Here is a 23,156-nt window from a genome sequence, read left to right on the forward strand (position 1 = left end):
AACTAACTTGCAAAGCAGAAACAGAAACGGAGAAGAAGAGAAGAAAAATATGGATACCAAGGGGGGAAGAGGGAGTTGGATGAATTGGGAGATTGGGACTGACACATACACGTTACTATGTATAAAATACATAACTAATGAGAACCTGCTGGATAGCAGGGAGCTCTCTTCAGTGTTCTGTGGTGACCTAAATGGGAAGGAAATCCAAAGAAGAGGGGCTATATATATGTATGACTGATCCACTTTGCTGCACAGCAAGAAGCTAATAAAGCATTATAAAGCAACTAGACTCCAATAAAAATTAACAACTTAAAAAAATTGCTTATTTATGGAATTTTCCACTTAATTTTCTCAAACAGCACTTGATCATGGGGAATTGAAACCACAGAAGGGGAAACTGAATCAGATGGACGATTGGATAAGCGTGGCTAAAATTTCTAGTGTCCAGTCAATCTTCACACATCTAGCTAAGATCTAGTGTTAAGAAACATATTTGATTAACTTAATTCTTTCCAAGAAAACATCTAAAGATTCTGATTCCCTTCATTGTTCTTGCGTAATGATGGTAGGAAAGATCACAAGAAGACGGAATGCAGTGCTTCTCTTTTCATCTGAAATGAAGCATGTCCAAGGAGAATCAGTCCAGTTCAGTTCAGTTGCTCAGTCGTGTCCAACTCTTTGCGACCCCGTGAATCACAGCACGCCAGGCCTTCCTGTCCATCACCATCTCCCGGAGTTCACTCAGACTCACGTCCATCAAGTCCGTGATGCCATCCAGCCATCTCATCCTCAGTCGTCCCCTTCTCCTCCTGCCCCCAATCTCTCCCAGCATCAGAGTCTTTTCCAATGAGTCAACTCTTTGCATGAGGTGGCCAAAGTACTGGAGCTCCAGCTTTAGCATCATTCCTTCCAAAGAACACCCAGGGCTGATCTCCTTCAGAATGGACTGGTTGGATCTCCTTGCAGTCCAAGGGACTCTCAAGAGTCTTCTCCAACACCACAGTTCAAAAGCATCAATTCTTCGGCGCTCAGCCTTCTTCACAGTCCAACTCTCACATCCATACATGACCACAGGAAAAACCATAGGCTTGACTAGACGGACCTTAGTTGGCAAAGTAATGTCTCTGCTTTTGATGGTCATGTAGAAAGAGAGTGTGGTGCGGCAGGCTCTGATCTTTCTAGTTATGCATATCCTACATCCAATTTCTTGAAAAGCTACTCCAATATTTATGTATTACTGTTGCTGGTTATTATCGCAAAGAAGTCATTTATTGGAAATTCATTTGATCAACCTTCATGTAAATCCAAATTGCAAGTAAACATGATCATTTCATTTTCTTTTTCTGATTTCTTGTTGGTTGTTTTAAAATGTTTGTAATGTGTCAATCAAGGTTCACAAACAGCATCATTACTGACAATTTTGGCCAGATAATTGTTGTGAGCTCTGTCCTGTGCACTCTAGGAAGCGCTGCAGTATCCCTAGCCACCATTCACTAGATCCTTGTGGTCTAGACAAACAAAACAGTCTGTGACCTGAAAAATAAAGTCTCTGGCCATGGCTAAATTTCTGTTGGAAGGTAAAGTCATTCTTCATTGAAAACTGCTAGTCTAAAGGAATTTATTAGTTGTAGAATTTGTGTCAAATATGTCACTTTCGATATCAAGTTTCTTTACAGGAATATTTGAAAGCTTTAGTTAATTTGTAGACCATAAATTGATTGAAGTGAGATAGTATAATTAATAGATACACTTGAACTACAATATTTAACCATGTGCTAGAAACAAATAAGTTAGGGCACCACTTTCAATCCCTCCCAACTGCAGGGTTCCCACTCCTACCTCAGGGTGAAAGTAATGTGTATGTGGGTATCAGAGATAACCCCTCAAAGAACAAGGAGAAGTACTTATACATACACTCTTCCATGCATTCTTTAAAGACTGTTCCTGGGTTTCAGAGAAGGTGTTTATTCTCAGCTCTCTTGGATTGGGGTGGGGGAAGTGCTGGAGAAGAGGAGGATTCTGGTCAGTAAATCATAGTGTTGCAATTTCAGCCAGCTTGTCCTAAGATGGTGAGCTGTGCAGATGGTAATATGTGGAGAGTGCCAGTAGGGTCTGCTGCAATCCTACTCATGGACTGAAGTCACTGAATGAGAAAAGGGTTGAATATGTATGGGAACTAAAAGATAAGTGAAGGGTGAAGAGAAATGGTGGCACATTTAAGCATCATAGGTGGAAGGATTGCTTGGGGACAGGATGACTCCTCATCTTCTGAGTCTGGAAAGAAGATGGGAAGGATGGCTGCAGATGGACATGGGTTTATGTGTTTGATGACAAGAAGGAATAGGACCGACATTTACCATCTTTGTCTCCTTGGTAACCTCTGAGAGAACATATTCCCTGGAAAGTGAAGATCTCTGAGAAATTAAGAAATCAATAGCTATGAAGAGAACAAGTTAAAGACATGTGAGCAGCATCTAAAAGCTTAGCTGAGACAAAAATCTGAAAATTTGTGGTGGCACCAAGACTGTCATGGGTCATCTCCAGTAGTACCTAAGAGACGTCGTACAAGCATAGAAAATGAAAATGGTAGTACTCATGTATTTATGAAACAAATGTATACTGACTGCCCAATGTGTGTCAAGAACTAAGGGCTGAAGATAAAACAGGCAACAGACAAATTAGACACAGTTCTATGATTTACAGAGCTTTCTGGAGGGGAAATATAGAAAGCAAATAATTGATGAACACAATTACAATGTATTAGGGTGAGCCAGGGTTGGAGATGGGGTGTCTTTTTATATAACAAATGTGGACCAGGACTCTCAGAGAAGGTGTCATTTGAAGAAAGACTTAAAAGAGGTGAGAAATGAAGTCTTAAGGATTCAGGGAAGCATGGTTCAAGGAGAAGGAAGAGCAAGTGCCAGGGTTCTAAGATAGGAGAGTGTGCGGCATGGTGAACAAGAGCAAAGTTAGTGTGATGACTGGACCAATATGAGCGAGGAGTAAACTGGTTAAATTGAGGCCAGAGAGATACCAAAGCTGGAGGTCCACATTGTATAAGATCTTTGTAGTCTATGGCTTTTAGGCTGGTTTAATGCTAAGAATAATGAGGAAAGATTATTTGAGACGACCAGGGAGGAAAAGGATTGAGGATATTATAAAAACATATTTTAAATGACCATAGAGAAGGAGAGGAAGTGAGTCCAAGATGATGTCCAAGAAGAAGATGAATTGGGGGCCTGATGAAAAATGGGATGAGAAGCAGGGGGGAATGTTCAGTTCAGTTCAGCTGTTCAGTTCAGTCGCTCAGCTGTGTCCGATTCTTTGTGACCCCATGGACTGCAGCATGCCAGGCTTCCTTGTCCATCACCAACTCCTGGAGCTTACTCAAACTGATATTCATCGAGTCAGTGATGCCATCCAACCATCTCATTCTCTGACATCCCCTTCTCAGTGAAAGTGCAGGATTTAAAGGATGAGAGAGCTCTTAGGTGGAGAATATACTTTTGAATGATAATTAATACTTATTTAGCATGAATGCTAATAAGTTGTAAAGAGTGAAAATAAGCTATAAAGAACAATATTGTATAGAAACCTGGAATGTTAGGTCCCTGAATCAAAATAAACTGGAAGTGGTCAGACAGGAGATGGCAAGGGTGAACATCGACATTTTAGGAATCAGCAAACTAAAATGGAGTGAACAGGTGAATTTAACTCAGACGACCATTATTTAAAAATTTTATTTATTTCAACTATTTTTTTATAAGCTAGTAAATTTTATATTGTAATATCTAATTCATGACTAAACTTAGAAAATGAAGCTAGATCTTGCACTGTCTAAATATGTATTGGTATGTCTTTGTCTCTGGGTAATATTTTTGAGATTAACTTGTAAATGAGTTCTATTTATTTGGCTTAAAAAAAGGTAAGTGCTTTCAAATCAAATAATTCTAAATTAAACAATAAACTCCAGGTTCACATGAACTGGGAAATATTCAGTAATAAATACTTGATATTAATGTTTGTTTGTTGGCCTATCTAATATAGACATGTCTTAGAGTAATTAACATTAAGTAGAATATTTTCTGGAGAAGGCAATGGCACCCCACTCCAGTACTTTTGCCTGGAAAATTCCATGGACGGAGGAGCCTGGTAGGCTGCAGTCCATGGGGTCACTGAGGGTTGGACACGACTGAGCGACTTCCCTTTCACTTTTCACTTTCATGCATTGGAGAAGGAAATGGCAACCCACTCCAGTGTTCTTGCCTGGAGAATCCCAGGGACGGGGGAATCTGGTGGGCTTCCGTCTATGGGGTCGCACAGAGTTGGACATGACTGAAGCGACCTAGCAGTAGCAGCAGCAGACCATTATATCTACTACTGTGGGCAGGAATCCCTTAGAAGAAATGGTGTAGCCATCGAAGTCAACAAAAGTCCAAAATGCAGTACTTGGATGCAATCTCAAAAACAACAGAATGATGTCTGTTCGTTTCCAAGCAAACCATACAATATCACAGAAATCCAAGTCTATGCCCCAACCACTAATGTCGAAGAAGTTGAAGTTGAAGGGTTCTGTGAATACCTACAAGACCTTCTAGAATTAACACCCCCAAACCTTCTAGAATATAACACCCGTTATAGGGGACTGGAATACAAAAGTAGAAAGTCGAGATACACCTGGAGTAACAGGCAAATTTGGCCTTAGAATACAGAATGAAGCAGGGCAAAAGGTAATAGAGTTTTGCCAAGAGAACGCACTGGTCATAGCAAACACCATCTTCCAACAGCACAAGAAAAGACTCCACACATGGACATCACCAGAGGGTCAACACCAAAATCAGATTGACTATATTCTTTGCAGCCAAAGATGGAGAAGCTCTATACAGTCAGCAAAAACAAGACCAGGAGCTGACTGTGGCTCAGATCATGAACTCCTGATTGCCAAATTCAGACTTAAATTGAAGAAAGTGTGGGAAACCACTAGACCATTCAGGTATGACCTAAATCAAATCCCTTATGATTATACAGTGGAAGTGAGAAATAGATTTAAGGGACTAGATCTGATAGAATACCTGATGCACTATGAAATGAGGTTCATGACATTGTACAGGAGACAGGGGTCAAGACCATCCCCAAGAAAAAGAAATGCAAAAAGGTTAAATGGTTGTCTGAGGAAGCCTTATAAATAGCTGAGAAGTGAAAGGCAAAGGAGAAAAGGAAAAGATATATCCATCTGAATGCAGAGCTCCAAAGAATAGCAAGAAGAGATAAGAAAGCACTTCTAAGCGAACAATGCAAAGAAACAGAGGAAAACAACAGAATGGGAAAGACTAGAGATCTCTTCAAGAAAATTAGAGATACCAAGGGAACATTTCTTGCTAAGATGGGCTCAATAAAGGACAGAAATGGTATGGACCTAACACAATATATTAAGAAGAGGTGACAAGAATATACAGAAGAATTATACAAAGAATATCTTAATGACCCAGATAACCATGATGGTGTGATCATTCACCTAGAGCCAGACATCCTGGGGTGTGAAGTCAAGTGAGCCTTAGGAAGCATCACTATGAGAAAAGTTAGTGGAGGTGATGAAACTCCAGCTGAACTATTTCAAGTCCTAAAAGATGATGCTGTGAAAGTGCTGCACTCAATATGCCAGCAAATTTGAAAAACTCAGCAGTGCCCACAGGACTGGAAAAGGTCAGTTTTCATTCCAATCCCAAAGAAAGGCAATGCCAAATAATGTTCAAACTACTGCACAATTGCACTCATCTCACACACTAGCAAAGTAGTGCACCAATTTTTCCAAGCAAAGCTTCCATAGTATGTGAACTGAGAACTTCAAGATGTTCAAGCTGGTTTTAGAAAAGGCAGAGGAACCAGAGATCAAATTGCCAACATCTGCTGGATCATCGCAAAAGCAAGAGAGTTCCAGAAAAGCATCTACTTCTGCTTTATTGACTATGCCAAAGCCTTTGACTGTGTGGATCACAATACACTGTGGAAAATTCTTCAAGAGATGGGATTACCAGACCATCTGACTTGTCTCCTGAATAATCTGTATGGAGGTCAAGAAGCAACAGTTAGAACTGGACATGGAACAACAGACTGGTTCCAAATTGGGAAAGGAGTAGGTCAAGGCTGTATATTGTCACCCTGCTTATTTAACTCATATGCAGAGTACATCATGGGAAATGCTGGATTGGATGAAGCACAAGCTGAAATCAAGATTGTCGGGAGAAACATTAATAACCTCAGATATGCAGATGACACCACCCTTATGGCAAAAAACTGAGGAGGAACTGAAGAGCCTCTTGATGAAAGTGAAAGAAGAGGGTGAAAAAGCTGGCTTAAAACTCAACATTCAGAAAACTAAGATCATGGCATCTGGTCCCATCATCACTTCATGGAAAATAAATGGGAAAACAGTGGAAAGAGTGACAGACTTTATTTTTGTGGGCTCCAGAATCACTGCAGATGGTCATTGCAGCCAAGAAATTAAAAGATGCTTACTCCTTGGAAGACAAGTTATGACCAACCTAGACAGCATATTAAAAAGCAGTGACATTAGTTTGCCAACAAAAGTCTGTCTAGTCAAAACTATGGTTTTTCCAGTAGTCATGTATGGATGTGAGAGTTGGACTATAAAGAAAGCTGAGCACCAAAGAATGGACGCTTTTGAATTGTGGTGATGGAGAAGACTCTTAAGAGTTCCTTGGACAGCGAGGAGATCAAACTAGTCAATTCTAAAAGAAATAAGTCCTGAATATTTATTGGAAGAACTGCTGAAGCTGAAGCTCCTATACTTTGGCCACCTGTTTAAGAACTGACTCATTGGAAAAGATCCTGATGCTGGGAAAGATTGAAGGCGGGAGGAGAAGGGGACGACAGAGGATGAGATGGTTAGGATGAGATGGTTTGATGGCATCACCGACTCAATGGACATGAGTTTGAGCAGTTTTCGGTAGTTGGTGATGGACAGGGAAGGCTGGCATGCTGCAGTCCATGGGGTTGCAAAGAGTCAGACATGACTGAGTGAACTATTATGAATGATGTGCTAAGGACTTTTATGTATTATTTCATTTAAATTTTGCAGCCACCTGATATGGGAATAAATTTTGTTATCTAAATGTTGCAGCTGATGAAATTGAAGCATAGAGAGACTAATCCACTTTCTTAAAGATGTGCTGCTAATCATTGGTGAAACTAGAATTTGATTTCCATTAGTCTCTCTGGGTCCTGTTCTTGACCAGTTCATTGTACAGGGCTAAACGCTGTGGAAGATTCAGGTGTGATGATACAGACTCAAGTAATGAGAATCGAAGTTAGAGATGATTGAATGGGGCTGGAAATGGCACTTTGCAGTACTTTAGTGACTCGGTGGGTGGCAAGGAATCAGAGGCAGCAGAAAGGATTGCACAGGCAGGATTATGGATACCAACACCAAGATTATATTAAATTAAAACAACAAAAGATAAAGACCTGCACTAGTTTACAGCCTGAGAGAAAGGTTCCAAAGAAAGGGAAACAATGAAGATAAAACTATGAGTTAAATAATTTACAGAGCAAAGTTGGGGAATATGTTTGATATGTTGGAGTTATGAATTAACTTTGGAGAGAAAGACTCTCATTTAATAGGAAAATAACTGAGGACCAGAGAAGCAAATCATGAACCCAAGATCATAAAGCCAATTAAACAGTAGCTCAGGGACAAGGGTCCAGGTTTTCTGATCTTCAGGACAAGTCCTTTCCACTAGGCCACCCAGACACTCTTGCTGAATCATTGTCTGCTGGTTACTTGTCTCTAATCCAAAGGAAGATATTATAGTTAATGAGTAAATACAGGATGGCAAAACCCACAGCCATACAGAAACATGAAAGATATCTTGACCTTTGAGTTTCCTTCACATCTCTTCCCTCCCCCCTCCCCAACAGCTCCTTAGCTCAGATCACTGACTTCTCTTGACTATAAATTGCCTTTCAGATATTGCAGACCCCTGCCTTGATGTCAAGCAGAAATTCAGGGAGAGAAAACTAAGGTCACCTTCAGGGAATGTCTAGCTAAATTAGGCTCCACTAAGTTTTGAAATCAAAATACTTCTGGTAGGTGAATGCTGTATGGATGCGATATCAAGCCCGTGTGTGACTGGGCATTTGCTATTGATATGACAGAGCCTAGTAAGCAATCTCAGGAGAGTCTGGATTTTAGTGGCAGTGCAAGTAGGTGAGATGAATAATTGTGTTTTTGACTTTTGAATTTCCTACACCTTGCCAGTAGTCACTGCAGCCAAAATTTGGGCCATGTGTATTCCAGAGAGGTTTTTGATTTAAGAATCTAGGTTATTTTGAAGGCAAGCAATATTCAATGTATCATCTACACTCAAGATTTTATGTATTTATTTTTATGGTAATGGAGGTTTTTCCTGTAATATGAAATATAAAATTTTAATGTTGGAGGAATGACAATGGTCTATTGCTAACCTGCACGTTATCTTTGGCAAGCATTGAAATTCTTGATTAATATTTAACTACAAGAAATACACTCAGTTCAAGTAAAGGATCAGTTTCAGGATTCAGGCTGAGTTGTCTTGATGATTAGAACTTAGGCTCCAAGGAGAAGCCCCAAGGCCAAGGGGATCAAACATATCAACCAGTGGGAGCCTTGCTGACCTCTGGAGAATGTGGGCCGGATATAAGATCTTAATCCTTGCTTATCTCACCACAGAAATTTGGATGGAGAGACAGTATTTATCACAACGAGAAGTTGACCCAGGAGCTGAGTTCACTAGGAATCACACCATTTCGGAAGGTACTCGATTCAAAAGAGCCATTTTCGAAGGGCAGTACTGTAGAAGTTTTGGTTGCTGTGAAGACAGAGATGATGGCTGTGTAACTCAGTTCTATGAGGCGGATGCGCTGTGTTACTGTGATAAATTCTGTGAAAGGGAAAATTCTGATTGCTGTCCTGATTACAAGTCATTTTGCCGTGAAGAAAAGGGATGGCCTCTTCACACAAAGCCTTGGTCCCAAGAAGGTAGGATTCAGGAATGTGTTCAAGTATTCCCCTAGTTCATGACAAGGTCTGTCCAACTGTCTTCTCTTTCCTTCCTTCCTGCCTCCATCTCTCCTCTTCCATCTTTCCTTCTTTCCCTCCCTCCCTCTCTCTCTCTCTCTCTCTCTCTCTCTCTCTCTCTCTCTCTGTCTGTCTCTCCTTTCTTTCCTCCTTTCCTTTCTTAAGTTGAAATGAAAAATGAATACTTTGATCACAAGGTTAAATTTCTTTGGATTGTTACCAAGCTTTGATTCAGATGCTGGCACCTGCCTCAGCCTAGCACCTTCGGCAAAGTCCTGGTGTGACAGCCACGAAGGCTGATTTCCGTTCTGCTTTGAAGAGCCACTCACCTTATAAAAAGTTACTTAAAATTCTTTCTTTGTAAAATGTCTTGACAAAAAACAACCTCTCGTGCTTTTTTGAGTGTAACCTCAGAGAATCACATCAAAGTCACAAGATTGATCCTCTGCAGATGTATGTAACATTTTACTTATTGGCTCATGAGTGGCATTAGAACCTGTGTTACAGCAATGCCATTGAAACCAATGCTGGAGTGTAATAAAGGTGGCCGCCCTCCCTGACTATGTAATACCAAAGAGATTCTCCCTGTACATTTTTGTTCATTTTGCCAATCAGGGATTTTACAAAAAAAAAAAACAAAACAGTGCTTCATACAGGGTATTTTTAAAAGTAAGACTGAGTGAATAAATACAAATATTGGGTTGGCCAAAAAGTTAATTTGGGTTTTTCTGTTACATTGTATAGAGCAACCTGAATGAATATTTTGGTCAACTCAATAATTCATAAGGAAAATGGTATTATTTACTCTATTGGTTTAATTATAGTAGAATGATTGTGGGTTCTGAGCAATCACTATATCTAAAGTTTGCAAAAAAAACACACAACAAAACTCTTGCTCCACTTTATATGAGGCAAAATTCAGGTTTCCTCAAAGCTCTGTCACATAATTTTAAGTAGGTGATGGTGAGTGGAAATTACAATTAGAAGACAGTGCAGGAAAAATTAGGATTTGTATCCTTACAGCAAAATCCAGATGCTGACTTTTGCTTTCATTTTCAATAGTGTCGTCTTGTTTGTATAACACATGTGCTACGTTAGAATTTCCACAGCATGGTCATTCCTGCGAGACCTTTGCCTTTCCCAGCAAACAGCAATTAGATAGTCTATCAGAAATGGGAGATCTTGTCATTCAGTGAAAAATATTCATTGACCATCGCCACCATGCCAGACATTGCACTTTTGCTGGGGCAACCAGCAAATGGGGATGAAAAAGACAAATCTTATCCTCATGGGAGTGATAGTCAAGTTTATGTGTGTGTTTGCGGGGGGGGGGGGGGGTGCGTGGTGTAAGATATTTAATAAATTCACTGTACAGTTGCAAATTGTGTCAAATTCTCAGAAGGAAACGTTTTGGGTGCTGTGGGAAAGCCTATCAGAATATAATGTCAACATGGAAAGTAGTAGACAGTATTAGCTTGGGGAGTGAGGTGTGTGGTCACCTGAGGAGCTGACAGAATGGGGTCTGGGGGCCAGAAGCTTGGTGTGGACTAGGTGCTGGATGGAGGCCACCATTTCTGGAGAGTCATGGCCGGCGGAGGGTTGAAGGTGACATAAGAAGGGGTTTGTATACTAACGCATATATATGGAATTTAGAAAGATGGTAATGATAACCCTGTATGCGAGACAGCTAAAGAGACTCAGATGTATAGAACAGTCTTTTGGACTCTGAGAGAGGGAGAGGGTGGGATGATTTGGGAGAATGGCTTAGAAACATGTGTAATATCATATAAGAAACGAATCGCCAGTCTAGGTTCGATGCAGAGTGCAGGATGCTTGGGACTGGTGCAATGGGATGACCTGGAGGGATGGTGTGCAGGGGGAGGTGGGAGGGGGGTTTGGGATTGGGAACACGTGTACACCCATGGAGGATTCATGTTGATGTGTGGCAAAATCAATACAATATTGTAAAGTAAAAAAAAAAAAATAATAATAATAAAAAGAAAGGGTTTGAGAGGAGTAGAGATCAGATTTTGCTGGGACTTAGAGGCTATATCAAGAATTTTAAATTTTATCCTATTATGAGAACTCATTGAAAGGTGTCAGGTATGAGCAGCGTCGGCTTCACGAATGCTGAGGGTAAGTATTATGTATAAGCTGCAGCACTGTTGATGTGCTAAATACTTGAGATTTTCTTATTTGAGCCCTGTAGCCCTTTTAGATGGAGAAGGCAATGGCAACCCACTCCAGTACTCTTGCCTGGAAAATCCCATGGATGGAGGAGCCTGGTAGGCTGCAGTCTATGGGGTAGCAAAGAGTTGGACATGACTGAGTGACTTCCCTTTCACTTTTCACTTTCATGCATTGGAAAAGGAAATGGCAACCCACTCCAGTGTTCTTGCCTGGAGAATCCCAGGGACAGCGGAGCCTGGTGGGCTGCCGCCTGTGGGGTCGCAAAGAGTCAAATACACTGAAGCGACTTAGCAGCAGCAGCAGCAGCAGCCCATTTAGAAAAGAAACTGCTACTTCAACTATGTCTGTTTTTGCTTGAAAGCTAAGACTTTGCTAAGACTTTAATTTAATGTATGTTTTAGGTAGAACTTATGTCCCTGGTATAGCTTTTATTCCATCCATGATGGAGGGAAGCAATTTATTATTTTATTTAGTAGCAAAAGGTTCACATCATAACTGTACTCATGAAGGTAATTGTTTCTTTTGTTTTTTCTTTCTTATGAAAGTAGCTTGTTGAAAGAAAATTGCATTACACAATATTGAAAAATGATACAAAATTATATAAAATAAAAAGATAATGGCATACTATTTGTAGTAATTTTTTGCATGTATGAAGTGACTTTCCTCTGAGATGCTAGAAACAAAATCACTGATTTATTAAATGTTTTTCAGTTATTTAACTGCATGATATGGTTTAATTTCTTATACTGTAATTCTTTTCAACCTGGGACTTAAAACTGTATTATCTTAAGGTTTAAAAAAATATTTCAAATAAGTAAATAATGTCCCTTTTTAAAGAAATTTATTTATTTTAGTTGGAGGCTAATTACTTTACAATATTGTAGTGGTTTTTGCCACACATTGACATGAATTAGCCACGGGTGTACACATGTTCCCCATCCTGAACCCCCTCCCACCTTCCTCCCCGTCCCATCCCTCTGGGTCATCCCAGTGCACCAGCCCTGAGCACCCTGTATCATGCATCGAACCTGGACTGGTGATTCAGTTCACATATGATAATTTACATGTTCCAATGCTGTTCTCTCAGATCATCCCACCCTCACCTTCTCCCACAGAGTCCAAAAGACTGTTCGATACATCTGTGTCTCTTATGCTGTCTTGCATATAGGGTCATCATTACCATCTTTCTAAATTCCATATATATGCATTATTAAACTGTATTGGTGTTTTTCGTTCTGGCTTACTTCACTCTGTATAATAGGTTCCAGTTTCATCCACCTCATTAGAACTGATTCAAATGTATTCTTTTTAATGGCTGAGTAATATTCCATTGTGTGTATGTACCACAGCTTTCTTATCCATTCATCTGCTGATGGACATCTAGGTTGCTTCCATATCCTAAACCACTTGTAAAAGAATGAAACTAGAACACTTTCTAACACCATACACAAAAATAAACTCAAAATGGATTAAAGAGCTAAAGGTAAGACCAGAATCTATAAAACTCCTAGAGGAAAACATAGGCAAAACACTCTCCGACATAAATCACAGCAGGATCCTCTATGACCCACCTCCCAGAGTAATGGAAATAAAAGCCAAAAAAACCAAATGGGACCTAATTAAACTTAAAAGCTTTTGCACAATGAAGGGAACTATAAGCAAAGTGAAAAGACATCATTCAGAATGGGAGAAAATAATAGCAAACGAAGCAACTGACAAAGAATTAATCTCAAAAATATATAAGCAACTCCTGAAGCTCAATTCCAGAAAAGTAAATTACCCAATCAAAAAAATGGGCCAAAGAAATAAACAGAGAGTTCTCCAAAGAAGACATACAGATGGCTAACAAACACATGAAAAGATGCTCAACATCACTCATTATCAGAGAAATGCAAATCAAAACCACAATGAGGTGCCATTTCACGCCAGTCAGAATGGCTGCTATCCCAAAGTCTATAAACAGTAAATGCTGGAGAGGGTGTGGAGAAAAGGGAACCCTCTTACATTGATGGTGGGAATGCAAACTAGTACAGTCACTCTGGAGAACAGTGTGGAGATTCCTTAAAAAACTGGAAAGAGAACTGCCATATGACCCAGCAATCCCACTGCTGGGCATACACACCGAGGAAACCAGAATTGAAAGAGACACGTGTACCCCAATGTTCATCGCAGCACTGTTCATAATGTCCCTTTTGTATAAATTGGAAGTTGGACATATAGTTACTTCCAGTCACTGGGGAATTCCAAAGGTCAGATACAGAAAACAAGTGATAGAGTTTGAAATGCAACCAGACTGGATTTTCCAGACAAAATCTCTAGTGTGGCAGATTTTAAGGAAAGAGTCTAGTGAACCATCTGCTGTGAACAGACATAAGCTAATTTGATTATACGCAATTTCTATGTTCACATTGGTTAGAAAAAATGGATGTAAATCACTGACATTTGAATTGAATGAGGGTTATTTACCCTTTCACAACCTCCTTAACCACATTACAATGAAGATAAATCACATCCCAAATTCTGCTGTGCGTACTGATAATTACAAAAATATACATTGGTACAGAGACCTAAACTAGTCTATAAACCTGTGTAAGCTTCAATAAGTCTCAGGTCCCCATCCTGTTAGATGTTGCCACATCTACCATGCTTGAAAAATTTATTGGCATTTTCCCATATATGATAATATTACAGATTATCAGGTTATAATAACTCTACCTACCCAGTGGGTGGACAGATGTTTTACAGATTAATCCTAGGGTATCAGGTTTAAGCATGAAGTCTCTTGATCTTAAGAGATACATAAACACTGAGAGTATGAGTGGGATATGATTTTTAACTATTTAAACTAATCTATATAAATTGAATATTGTTAAGTGATAAGAGTTGATTGCTTATATCCATTATGCTGATTTAACAAGTCACTAATTTTACCAATGAAAGCCCATATCTGACACTCATTATGTTATACTCTAGAGTTCACTGAAAGATGGATAGTGGAACCCCTTGTAGGAGCTGCCTTTGAGTCTGGACTTTCAGGATAAATGATATTGACCACCCATGGGATGCAGACTCCTGGTTAAAGCAGGCAACTGCCTTCCCTGAAGTGATGTTGGGACCAACACAGATAGTAGAACACATTATGATGGAGTATTTTTAAATAAATTATATTATACTGTCATTCTTTCTAAAATCAAGAGACTTCTTTCACTTTCCAAAAATCTGATTTACCTGTCTTTTAATAATGGCTGTTAATGTTGCAAAATTCCTTTGGTTTCGACAGTCACTGCTATGCATCTATCTACTTATTTATTTATTTATATCAAGGTGTAACCAGTTTGACTACCTCATACTGAAGGCCTTTATATGCTTTTCACTGAGAAAATAAAGACGCCAGGAATTCTTTCATCTCTCATCATAATTTTCAACTTACTGCCATCTTGGTTACTGTTTCCATGAAGTAGATTCCTCTTCTTGAGTCCTGAATCCCATCATCTCTTGTCTTTTCAAGATCTCCACCCTTACAATTGTCCCTTCCTCCCTTCTCCCCCACCCCTTTTCTCTTTCCTCTCTCCCCTTTTCTCCCTCTTTCTCTCCTAAGCCATCATTTCCCTCCTTCTTTTTTTTTTTTTTTTAATTTTACAATATTGTATTGGTTTTGCCATACATCAGCATGTATCTGCCACAGGTATACACATGTTCCCCATCCTGAACCCCCCTCCCTCCTCCCTCCCCGTACCATCCCTCTGGGTCATCCCAGTGCACCAGCCCCAAGCATCCAGTATCCTGCATTGGACCTGGGCTGGCAACTCGTTTCATATATGGTATTCTACATGTTTCAATGCCATTCTCTCAAATCATCCCACCCTCTCCCTCTCCCACAGAGTCCAAAAGACTGTTCTATACATCTGTGTCTCTTTTGCGGTCTCGCATACAGGGTTATTGTTACCATCTTTCTAAATTCCATATATATGCATTAGTATACTGTATTGGTGTTTTTCTTTCTGGCTTACTTCACTCTGTAAACTGGAATCCTTCTTTTCTGGATCAATCAATTTACAAAGTTATTGATTTATGAAAGTGTTTTTGTAGCTCCCAACTTTTCTTTAACTCCTCAATTTCTACTACCTTTAAATCATCAATCATATTTTCAAATTAACATTTTAAAAGAGATATTTTTTATTTAAAACTAATAGAATCCAAAACAGGATAGAAACATTGCTTGGGAGATGGAGCTAGACATCAAAGGTTGATTTCTAATCCTGACTCTGTTTCCATGACAAAGTGATACCTAGCATGGGAACAAAAGTTACAGTTTATTCCTTAGAATGATACAGGGTAATTCATCTTTTCACTGCTGGTGAGTGTAAATTGGTGAAATCATCCCCCCCCCCCCAAAAAATAAGACATGAATTAAATGCCTTAAAGATGTCCAAACCTCAATTTTGACCCAGAACTTCCACTTCTTGGAACTTTTCCTGAGGAAATAACTAAGAAAGTGAGCAAATGTCATTTACAAGACATTCTCTTGGAGGACGCTCATGAGCAGTTGTAGCTCCCAACTTTGAAAAAGCCCAAACTTACCTCCATGTCCTTAACCAGTTTTATCTTATTTCCTCCTTTCCTTCAATGGCAAAATATCTGAAAGAAACATTTCACTTACTGACTTCTAAACCTCTCATCAGCTCATTCCTACAAGACCTTGTTCCCTGCTACTTTACCGAGCTCTATCTTGGCAGGGTTATTGAAGACTTCCATGTTTTCAAGTGGAGTATTCAGATGTCCATTCTTTTATTTTTTGTTTTTGCTATTCAGCATGTAGGATCTTAGTTCCCCTACCAGGGATCAAACCTGCCTCCCCTGCTTGGAAGTGCAGAGTCTTAACCACTGGACCACCAGGGAAATCCCAGATCTCCATTCTTTTCTTGACCCCTTAGCCATACTTTATGTAGGTGACTGTTTCTGCTTCTGTGGAATATGTCTGTTGCTTTCCAGGATTCCCCTGAATTCCCCCCTTCTTCCCAGGTCACTTCTTTCCAGTTAATTTTTCTAAATGTCTGTTGGTTACAGTGTTTGAGCTTAGTCCTGGATGTCTTTCTCTTACCTACGAACACTCTCTCAAGGAGACTGTTATTTATTCTCAAAAACTTAAAGATATGTATTACTGGCTCTGAAATTCATGTTCCAGCCTTGACTTGACTTTGGACTTCCATTACTACTCTACTTGATTTTCTCCATTAGGATGTCTAACTTAGATTTGATCTTAGTCCAAAATACGTAAAGCAGAAGCTTGATTTCTCACCACAAACCTGTTCCTTATTTCAATAATAGCATCACTGCTTCTCTATCCCTAAAGCCAAAATCTTAGTGAGACTTCTGTGACCCTTCTTTTTCCTGATTCTCTAATAGTTAATCGCATTTGCTTTGGCTCCAAATTAAGTTCATCCAGTTCTTTCTACCCTTATCTGTATCAGGCAAATCCTTCATTCCTACTGCTCCAGGCAGTAGAATAGGAGAGGTGAGGACACAGATTATGGAAGAGACACTTTAGATAAGTTCTTATAAGTCCTTGTAAGAAGTTCAGTTTTAGTCTAAATTTAATACAGAAAAACATGAGGATTTAAAGCAGGGAGTGACAAAACACAGACCTTAAGAGATTTCTCTAACTGCTGTTCAGGGGATGAAGGATACACTGGAGTCAGGCAGGAGCAGAGGAAGGAGGTGAACTGAATTTCTGTATTAGTGTAGAAGCTGATGCTTCACTTTGTCAGTACTTTGGCCAGGCTCAGATGAACAAATAATGGTTTTTATTCAAGAAGCCACCTCTCAAGTGAGATTGTAGCAAACATTGTTTCTGATAGTCAATTCTGACTTGACATTAAGGAAGGAAGACCAAGAAATGGAACTTTTGATAACACTAGACATAGTACTCGGAGAAGGCAATGGCAACCCACTCCAGTATTCTTGCCTGGAAAATCCCATGGGCGGAGGAGCCTGGTAGGCTGCAGTCCATGAGGTCGCTATGAGTCAGACACGACTGAGCGACTTCACTTTCACTTTTCATTTTCATGCATTGGAGAAGGAAATGGCAACCCACTCCAGTACTCTTGCCTGGAGAATCCCAGGGATGGTGGAGCCTGGTGGGCTGCCGTCTCTGGGGTCGCACAGAGTTGGACACGACTGAAGCGACTTAGCAGCAGCAGCAGCAGCAGCCATAGTACTAATGATGTTGGGTAGGCCTGGGGATAGCATTCTCTTGGCTTCAAAATTAGTAGCTGGGGAACAGATCAGGGAAGGGACAGCCTCCTTCAATTAGGACCTTTGTAATTTCTGGTCCCTTTGTCTGTATAACTGGTACGTTGGACAAGAAACATTTAAACTGTATGAATAAAAACCAGCTTTCAGATATACATATGTATACGTACATACATACAACATCAGTTCAGTTCAGTAGCTCAGTCATGTCTGACTCTTTGTGACCCTATGGACCGCAGCATGCCAGGCCTCCCTGTCTGTCACTAACTGCCGGAGTTTACTCAAACTCATGTCCATTGAGTCAGTGATGCCATCCAACCATCTTATCATCTGTCGTCCCTTTCTCCGCCCGCCTTCAATCTTTCTCATCATCAGGGCCTTTTCAAGTGAGTCAGGTCTCGCATCAGGTGGCCAAAGTACTGGAGTTTCAGCTTCAACATCAGTCCTTCCAGTGAACACCCAGGACTGATCTCCTTTAGAATGGACTGGTTGGATCTCTTTGCAGTCCAGGGGACTCTCAAGAGTCTTCTCCAACACCACATTTCAAAAGCATCAATTCTTTGGCACTCAGCTTTCTTTATAGTCCAACTCTCATATCCATATATGACCACTGGAAAAACCATAGCTTTGACTAGACAAACCTTTGCTGGCAAAGTAATGTCTCTGCTTTTTTAATATGCTGTCTAGGTTGGTCATAACTTTCCTTCCAAGGAGCAAGCGTCTTTCAATTTCATGGCTGCAGTCACCATCTGCAGTGACTTTGGAGCCCCAAAAAATAAAGTCTGACACTGTTTTCACTGTTTCCCCATCTATTTTCCATGAAGTGATGAGAGCAGATGCCATGATGTTCGTTCTCTGAATGTTTTAAGCCAACTTTTTCACTCTCCTCTTTCACTTTCATCAAAAGTCTCTTTAGTTCTTCTTCGCTTTCTGCCATAAGGGTGGAGTCATCTGCATGTCTGAGGTTATGGATATTTCTCTCTGCAATCTTGATTCCAACTTGTGCTTCATCCAGCCCAGTGTTTCTCATGATTCACTCTGCATATAAGTTAAATAAGCAGGGTGACACTATACAGCCTTGACGTACTCCTTCCTGATTTGTTCCATGTCCAGTTCTAACTGTTGCTTCCTGACCTGCATACAGATTTCTGAAGAGGCAGGTCAGGTGGTCTGGTATTCCCGTCTCTTTCAGAATTTTCCAGTTTGTTGTGATCCATACAGTCAAAGGCTTTGGCATAGTCAATAAAGCAGAAGTAGATGTTTTTCTGGAGCTCTCTTGCTTTTTTGATGATCAAATGGATGTTGGCAATTTGATCTCTGGTTCCTCTGCCTTTTCTAAACCCAGCTTGAACATCTGGAAGTTCATGGTCATGTACTGTTGAAGCCTGACTTGGAGAATTTTGAACATTACTTTGCTAGCGTGTGAGATGAGTACAATTGTGTGGTAGTTTGAGCAGTCTTTGGCATACATACATACATACATACATACATACATATATATATGTGTATGTATGTGTGAGAAAATTTTTGCTTCTGGGATTTTTGGTGCCCATCTCCCTTTTACCCCTCAGGTTTCAAACAATGTGATATATATATATAGGGCTTCCCAGGCGGTGCAGTGGTAAAGAATACACCTGTAATGCAGGAAACACAAGAGACATGGGTTTGATCCCTGGGTTGGGAAGAGTCCCTGGTGTAGGAAATGGCAACAGACTCTAGTATTCCTACCTCAAAGATTCCATGGACAGATGAGCCTGGCAGGCTATAGTCCATGGGGTCCCAGTCAGACATGACTGAGCCACTGAACACACACACACACACACACATATGTGTACACATACATACATATTGAATCATTTGCTGTTCAGCATAAATTAACATAGCACTGTAAATCAACTATACTCCAGTAAAATAAATGTTAAAAATCAGCTTTCCCCCCACTTTCATCCACCCTTTAGAACTAATCAGTGGAGTACTTTCCTTGACTTGGAACGAAACTTGAATTGTTGCTTGAATTTTTACTGTTGCTTGCCTAGGTAATGAAAAGTTCTAGGATCTTTGTAAATTGCAAACATAGAAATTTATTTATAAAAAGTGTTTAATCCCGGGTAGTAATTAAAACTCTGAACTTAATTTAAAGTTGAGTCTTTTTCCTCCCGTGTGGGCCACAAGAGAAGTGTTTTTCTTCTCTTTTCCTGTGATGGTGGAATACACGGAAAAGGGATGGATAGATGCAAATACAAGGAGATTCAAAATTCATTAAGCAAAACATTGAACTGTGAGAACATGGTGCTTGCTTAAGAAAGCAGCTGTAAATGTTTCCTGAGAAACAATTTTTTGAAAAATTGAAAGATAGCTAATCTGAAATTGGCTTTTGTGACATTACGGCTTGTAGTTAAACCAGGCCCCTTGAAATGGTTTTTAAATATGTAGATTTACTCCTATTATTATATACAGTAAAAAGCTAGAATTCCTAGAGGGGTGGGATGGGGTGAGAGGTGGGAGGGAGCTTCTAGAGGGAAGGGACATTTGTATACCTCTGGCTGATTCATGTTGATGTGTGGCAGAAACCAATGCAATATTGTAAAGCAATTATCCTCCAATTAAAAATAAATAATTTTTTTAAGTTAGAATTCATTTTATTTAACTAGGGGCCATTGATGTGATCTCTCAATGATACGTTTCCATCAAAAAAGTTTTCATGTGACATAGGAGTGAATTATGTTACTTTTGCTAATTCAGTAATTTGTGTAAGTTATATTTACGAAGGGATTTAGTTTCTAGCCAGTGCACTATTTTACCATATCTTTCTGATTGGTTTTCATGCAATGATAAGTCACCATTGATCTCTTTGGAGTAGTTTCTATAATCTGGTAAAACAGCAAAAATTTCCATTAATGTGACTACGCTGGTGGCTCAGACCATAAAGAACCTTCCTGTAATGTGGAAGACCCAGGTTCAGTCCTTGGACTGGGAAGATCCCCTGAAGAAGGGAATGGCTACCCACTCCAATATTCTTGCCTGGAGAAATCCATGGACAGAGGAGCCTGGAGTGCCGCAGTCCATGGGGATGCAAAGAGCTGGACAGACCTGACCAACTAACACTTTCACTTTTTGGTTAATAGTTAAGAAACATTTAGATTTAGAACAGAATGGGCTGCAATCTTATAAACTTTTCTCCTGATTCAAATTCTGGAGAAAAAATAGAGTTTCTCTTTGTAAGGTGAATTCGCTGAAATAGCTTCGTACTTTGGTCCAAAACCTTGTTCCTTCCTCTAATCATACGCAACTGTTTATATCCACATGAGACTTGATTAGATATTAAGATGAGAAATGCTATTAATTATTTCAAACACTATTTTACTGCTTACCTATTTCTTTAAACACATTAATTATTTTTTGAGTGTGTTTAGTGATTAATACCTCAGTAATCTAGTTTTTAATGCTTTACAAATCCTCTCAGTTGGAATAAATACACAGTGCAACGATAGAAGCTCATGGAACAAATCCAAAAATATTGGATATATAAACCCTGACAAAAACCCCATGTAGATTTCTGTCAGATTGGCACCAACTATTTTTTGCATATTTGAAAAACTAAGGTCTGTCTAGTCAAGGCTATAGTTTTTCCAGTAGTCATGTATGGATGTGAGAGTTGGACTGTGAAGAAGGCTGAGCACCGAAGAATTGATGCTTTTGAAGTGTGGTGTTGGAGAAGACTCTTGAGAGTCCCTTGGACTGCAAGGAGATCCAACTAGTCCATTCTGAAGGAGATCAACCCTGGGATTTCTTTGGAAGGAATGATGCTAAAGCTGAAACTCCAGTACTTTGGCCACCTCATGCGAAGAGTTGACTCTTTGGAAAAGACTCTGATGCTGGGAGGGATTGGGGGCAGGAGGAGAAGGGGACGACAGAGGATGAGATGGCTGGATGGCATCACTGACTCGATGGACGCGAGTCTGAGTGAACTCCAGGAGTTGGTGATAGACAGGGAGGCCTGGCGTGCTGCAATTCATAGGGTTGCAAAGAGTCGGACACGACTGAGCGACTGAACTGAACTGAACTGAAACACAATTTTAGAGTATGTGTTATGTGAATGCATTTTATTAATCAATTTAGAATATTGATTTGTTTTTATGTTATGTTGACAGGTTGCCACAGAGATGGTCAACATTATGAAGAAGGATCAGTAATTAAAGAAAACTGCAATTCCTGGTAATGAATTTAAGTGGCACAGAACTGAATTCTACTGTCTGTGCATCTTTTATTCAAATAAAAGGAACATTTGTGAAACAAAACATATGCTTAAATACAGATACACAGAATCATAAGATATCACATATCAATGGTCTTTATGAACATATTTAATTTTAATAGATGTGTCAAATCTACACATAAATATTTCTTTTAATGTTCGAGTTTGATGTTAGTGACAGTGCATTAAGCATACCTATTAATTACAAATATTCTGATATACTATAGGCAAATCAAATCGTATTTCCTTGAGCACAGTAACTAAATATATTATAATCAGACTGCCTTAAAATGATTATCCTGCAGAAAATTTCCAATTACACATACTAAATCTGCTGTCTTCATTGTTGGCTATTTTCAAACTTCAATGACTGAGTGGTCATTTCATTCATTAACTGCCTGGAGTAGAAGATACTGCGTTGTCCCATAGTTAATAAATGTGTTGTGATTTGTTTTTGCCAAGAATTAAATAGCCATATGGTTAACATTAATCAAAAAATTTTATGCCTTAACAAGGTGCAATTCTGGGTACTAATTTTGTAAATGTGGTCCTAAAAGGCCAAGTCACTTTCATAATGTTTGTATTTTTACAGCACATGCTCAGGACAGCAGTGGAAATGCTCCCAGCATGCATGCCTTGTTCAACCAGGATTAATTGAACATGTCAATAAAGGAGACTATGGGTGAGAAAACGTTTGCTTTCTGGGATTTTTGGTGCCCACCTCCCTGTTACCCCTCAGGTTTCAAATAATGTAATTCCTATCACTTACCTGCAAAAAAAGATCATTCTTTAAAATGAAATAAAAACAAAAGAGTGTGAGAGAAATGGAGAGGGAGATAGAAAGACATGTGAAAGTGGAATACAGAGAGGTAAACTTCAAATAACTAAAAATTAAAATGTATAAAGGAGAAATTTGGAGCATGGTCTTAAATTATTCAGAAAGGAGCAGTGTCATGGTATGAGTGAGGCGTGTCGGAGGAAATTTAGTTTAAATAACTAGCTAGACAAAATCAGGAAATAGCAAACTGATTCAGTCATGTTTATTTTCTTTCCTTCCACATTTGCCCTGATCTAGCCAATCACAAGCTAAAGCTATCCTGTGCAGCATCTTACCTTAAGAGAGTAATATTTTATCTTGAGGATTCCCCAAAAGACCAGTCCATCTAGACAGTTTCACTGAGATGACTGATATCTAGCCAATTTCACTCATAGTTGAGTCAAAAGGTCAGGCCATTTTACTTTGCTAATAAACAAAACTTGGGCTGATTGACACTTAAAATAACTATTTGATGCTCTGATAGATTAGCAAAGTCACTTTGCCACTTACACAGAAGAAATAAGGAGAAGATGTCAACACTGGCTTTCTTTATGGAACTAAAAGGA

The 23,156-nt window shown here is 39.5% G+C and overlaps 1 protein-coding gene across 1 annotated transcript in view; it reads left to right on the forward strand.

Moving 5' to 3' along the window:
- The first annotated feature begins 8,682 nt into the window (after positions 1-8,682).
- TINAG (tubulointerstitial nephritis antigen) overlaps positions 8,683-23,156 on the forward strand; it is a 109,689-nt gene continuing 95,215 nt past the window's right edge. Inside the window, exons 1-3 of the mRNA XM_052649082.1 lie at positions 8,683-9,037; positions 21,670-21,733; positions 22,366-22,455. Coding sequence (XP_052505042.1) covers positions 8,683-9,037; positions 21,670-21,733; positions 22,366-22,455 — 509 coding nt within the window. The remainder of the gene's footprint in view (positions 9,038-21,669; positions 21,734-22,365; positions 22,456-23,156) is intronic.

The sequence above is a fragment of the Budorcas taxicolor genome, chromosome 11 (genome assembly GCF_023091745.1).
Source record: "Budorcas taxicolor isolate Tak-1 chromosome 11, Takin1.1, whole genome shotgun sequence".
Taxonomy (NCBI): domain Eukaryota; kingdom Metazoa; phylum Chordata; class Mammalia; order Artiodactyla; family Bovidae; genus Budorcas; species Budorcas taxicolor.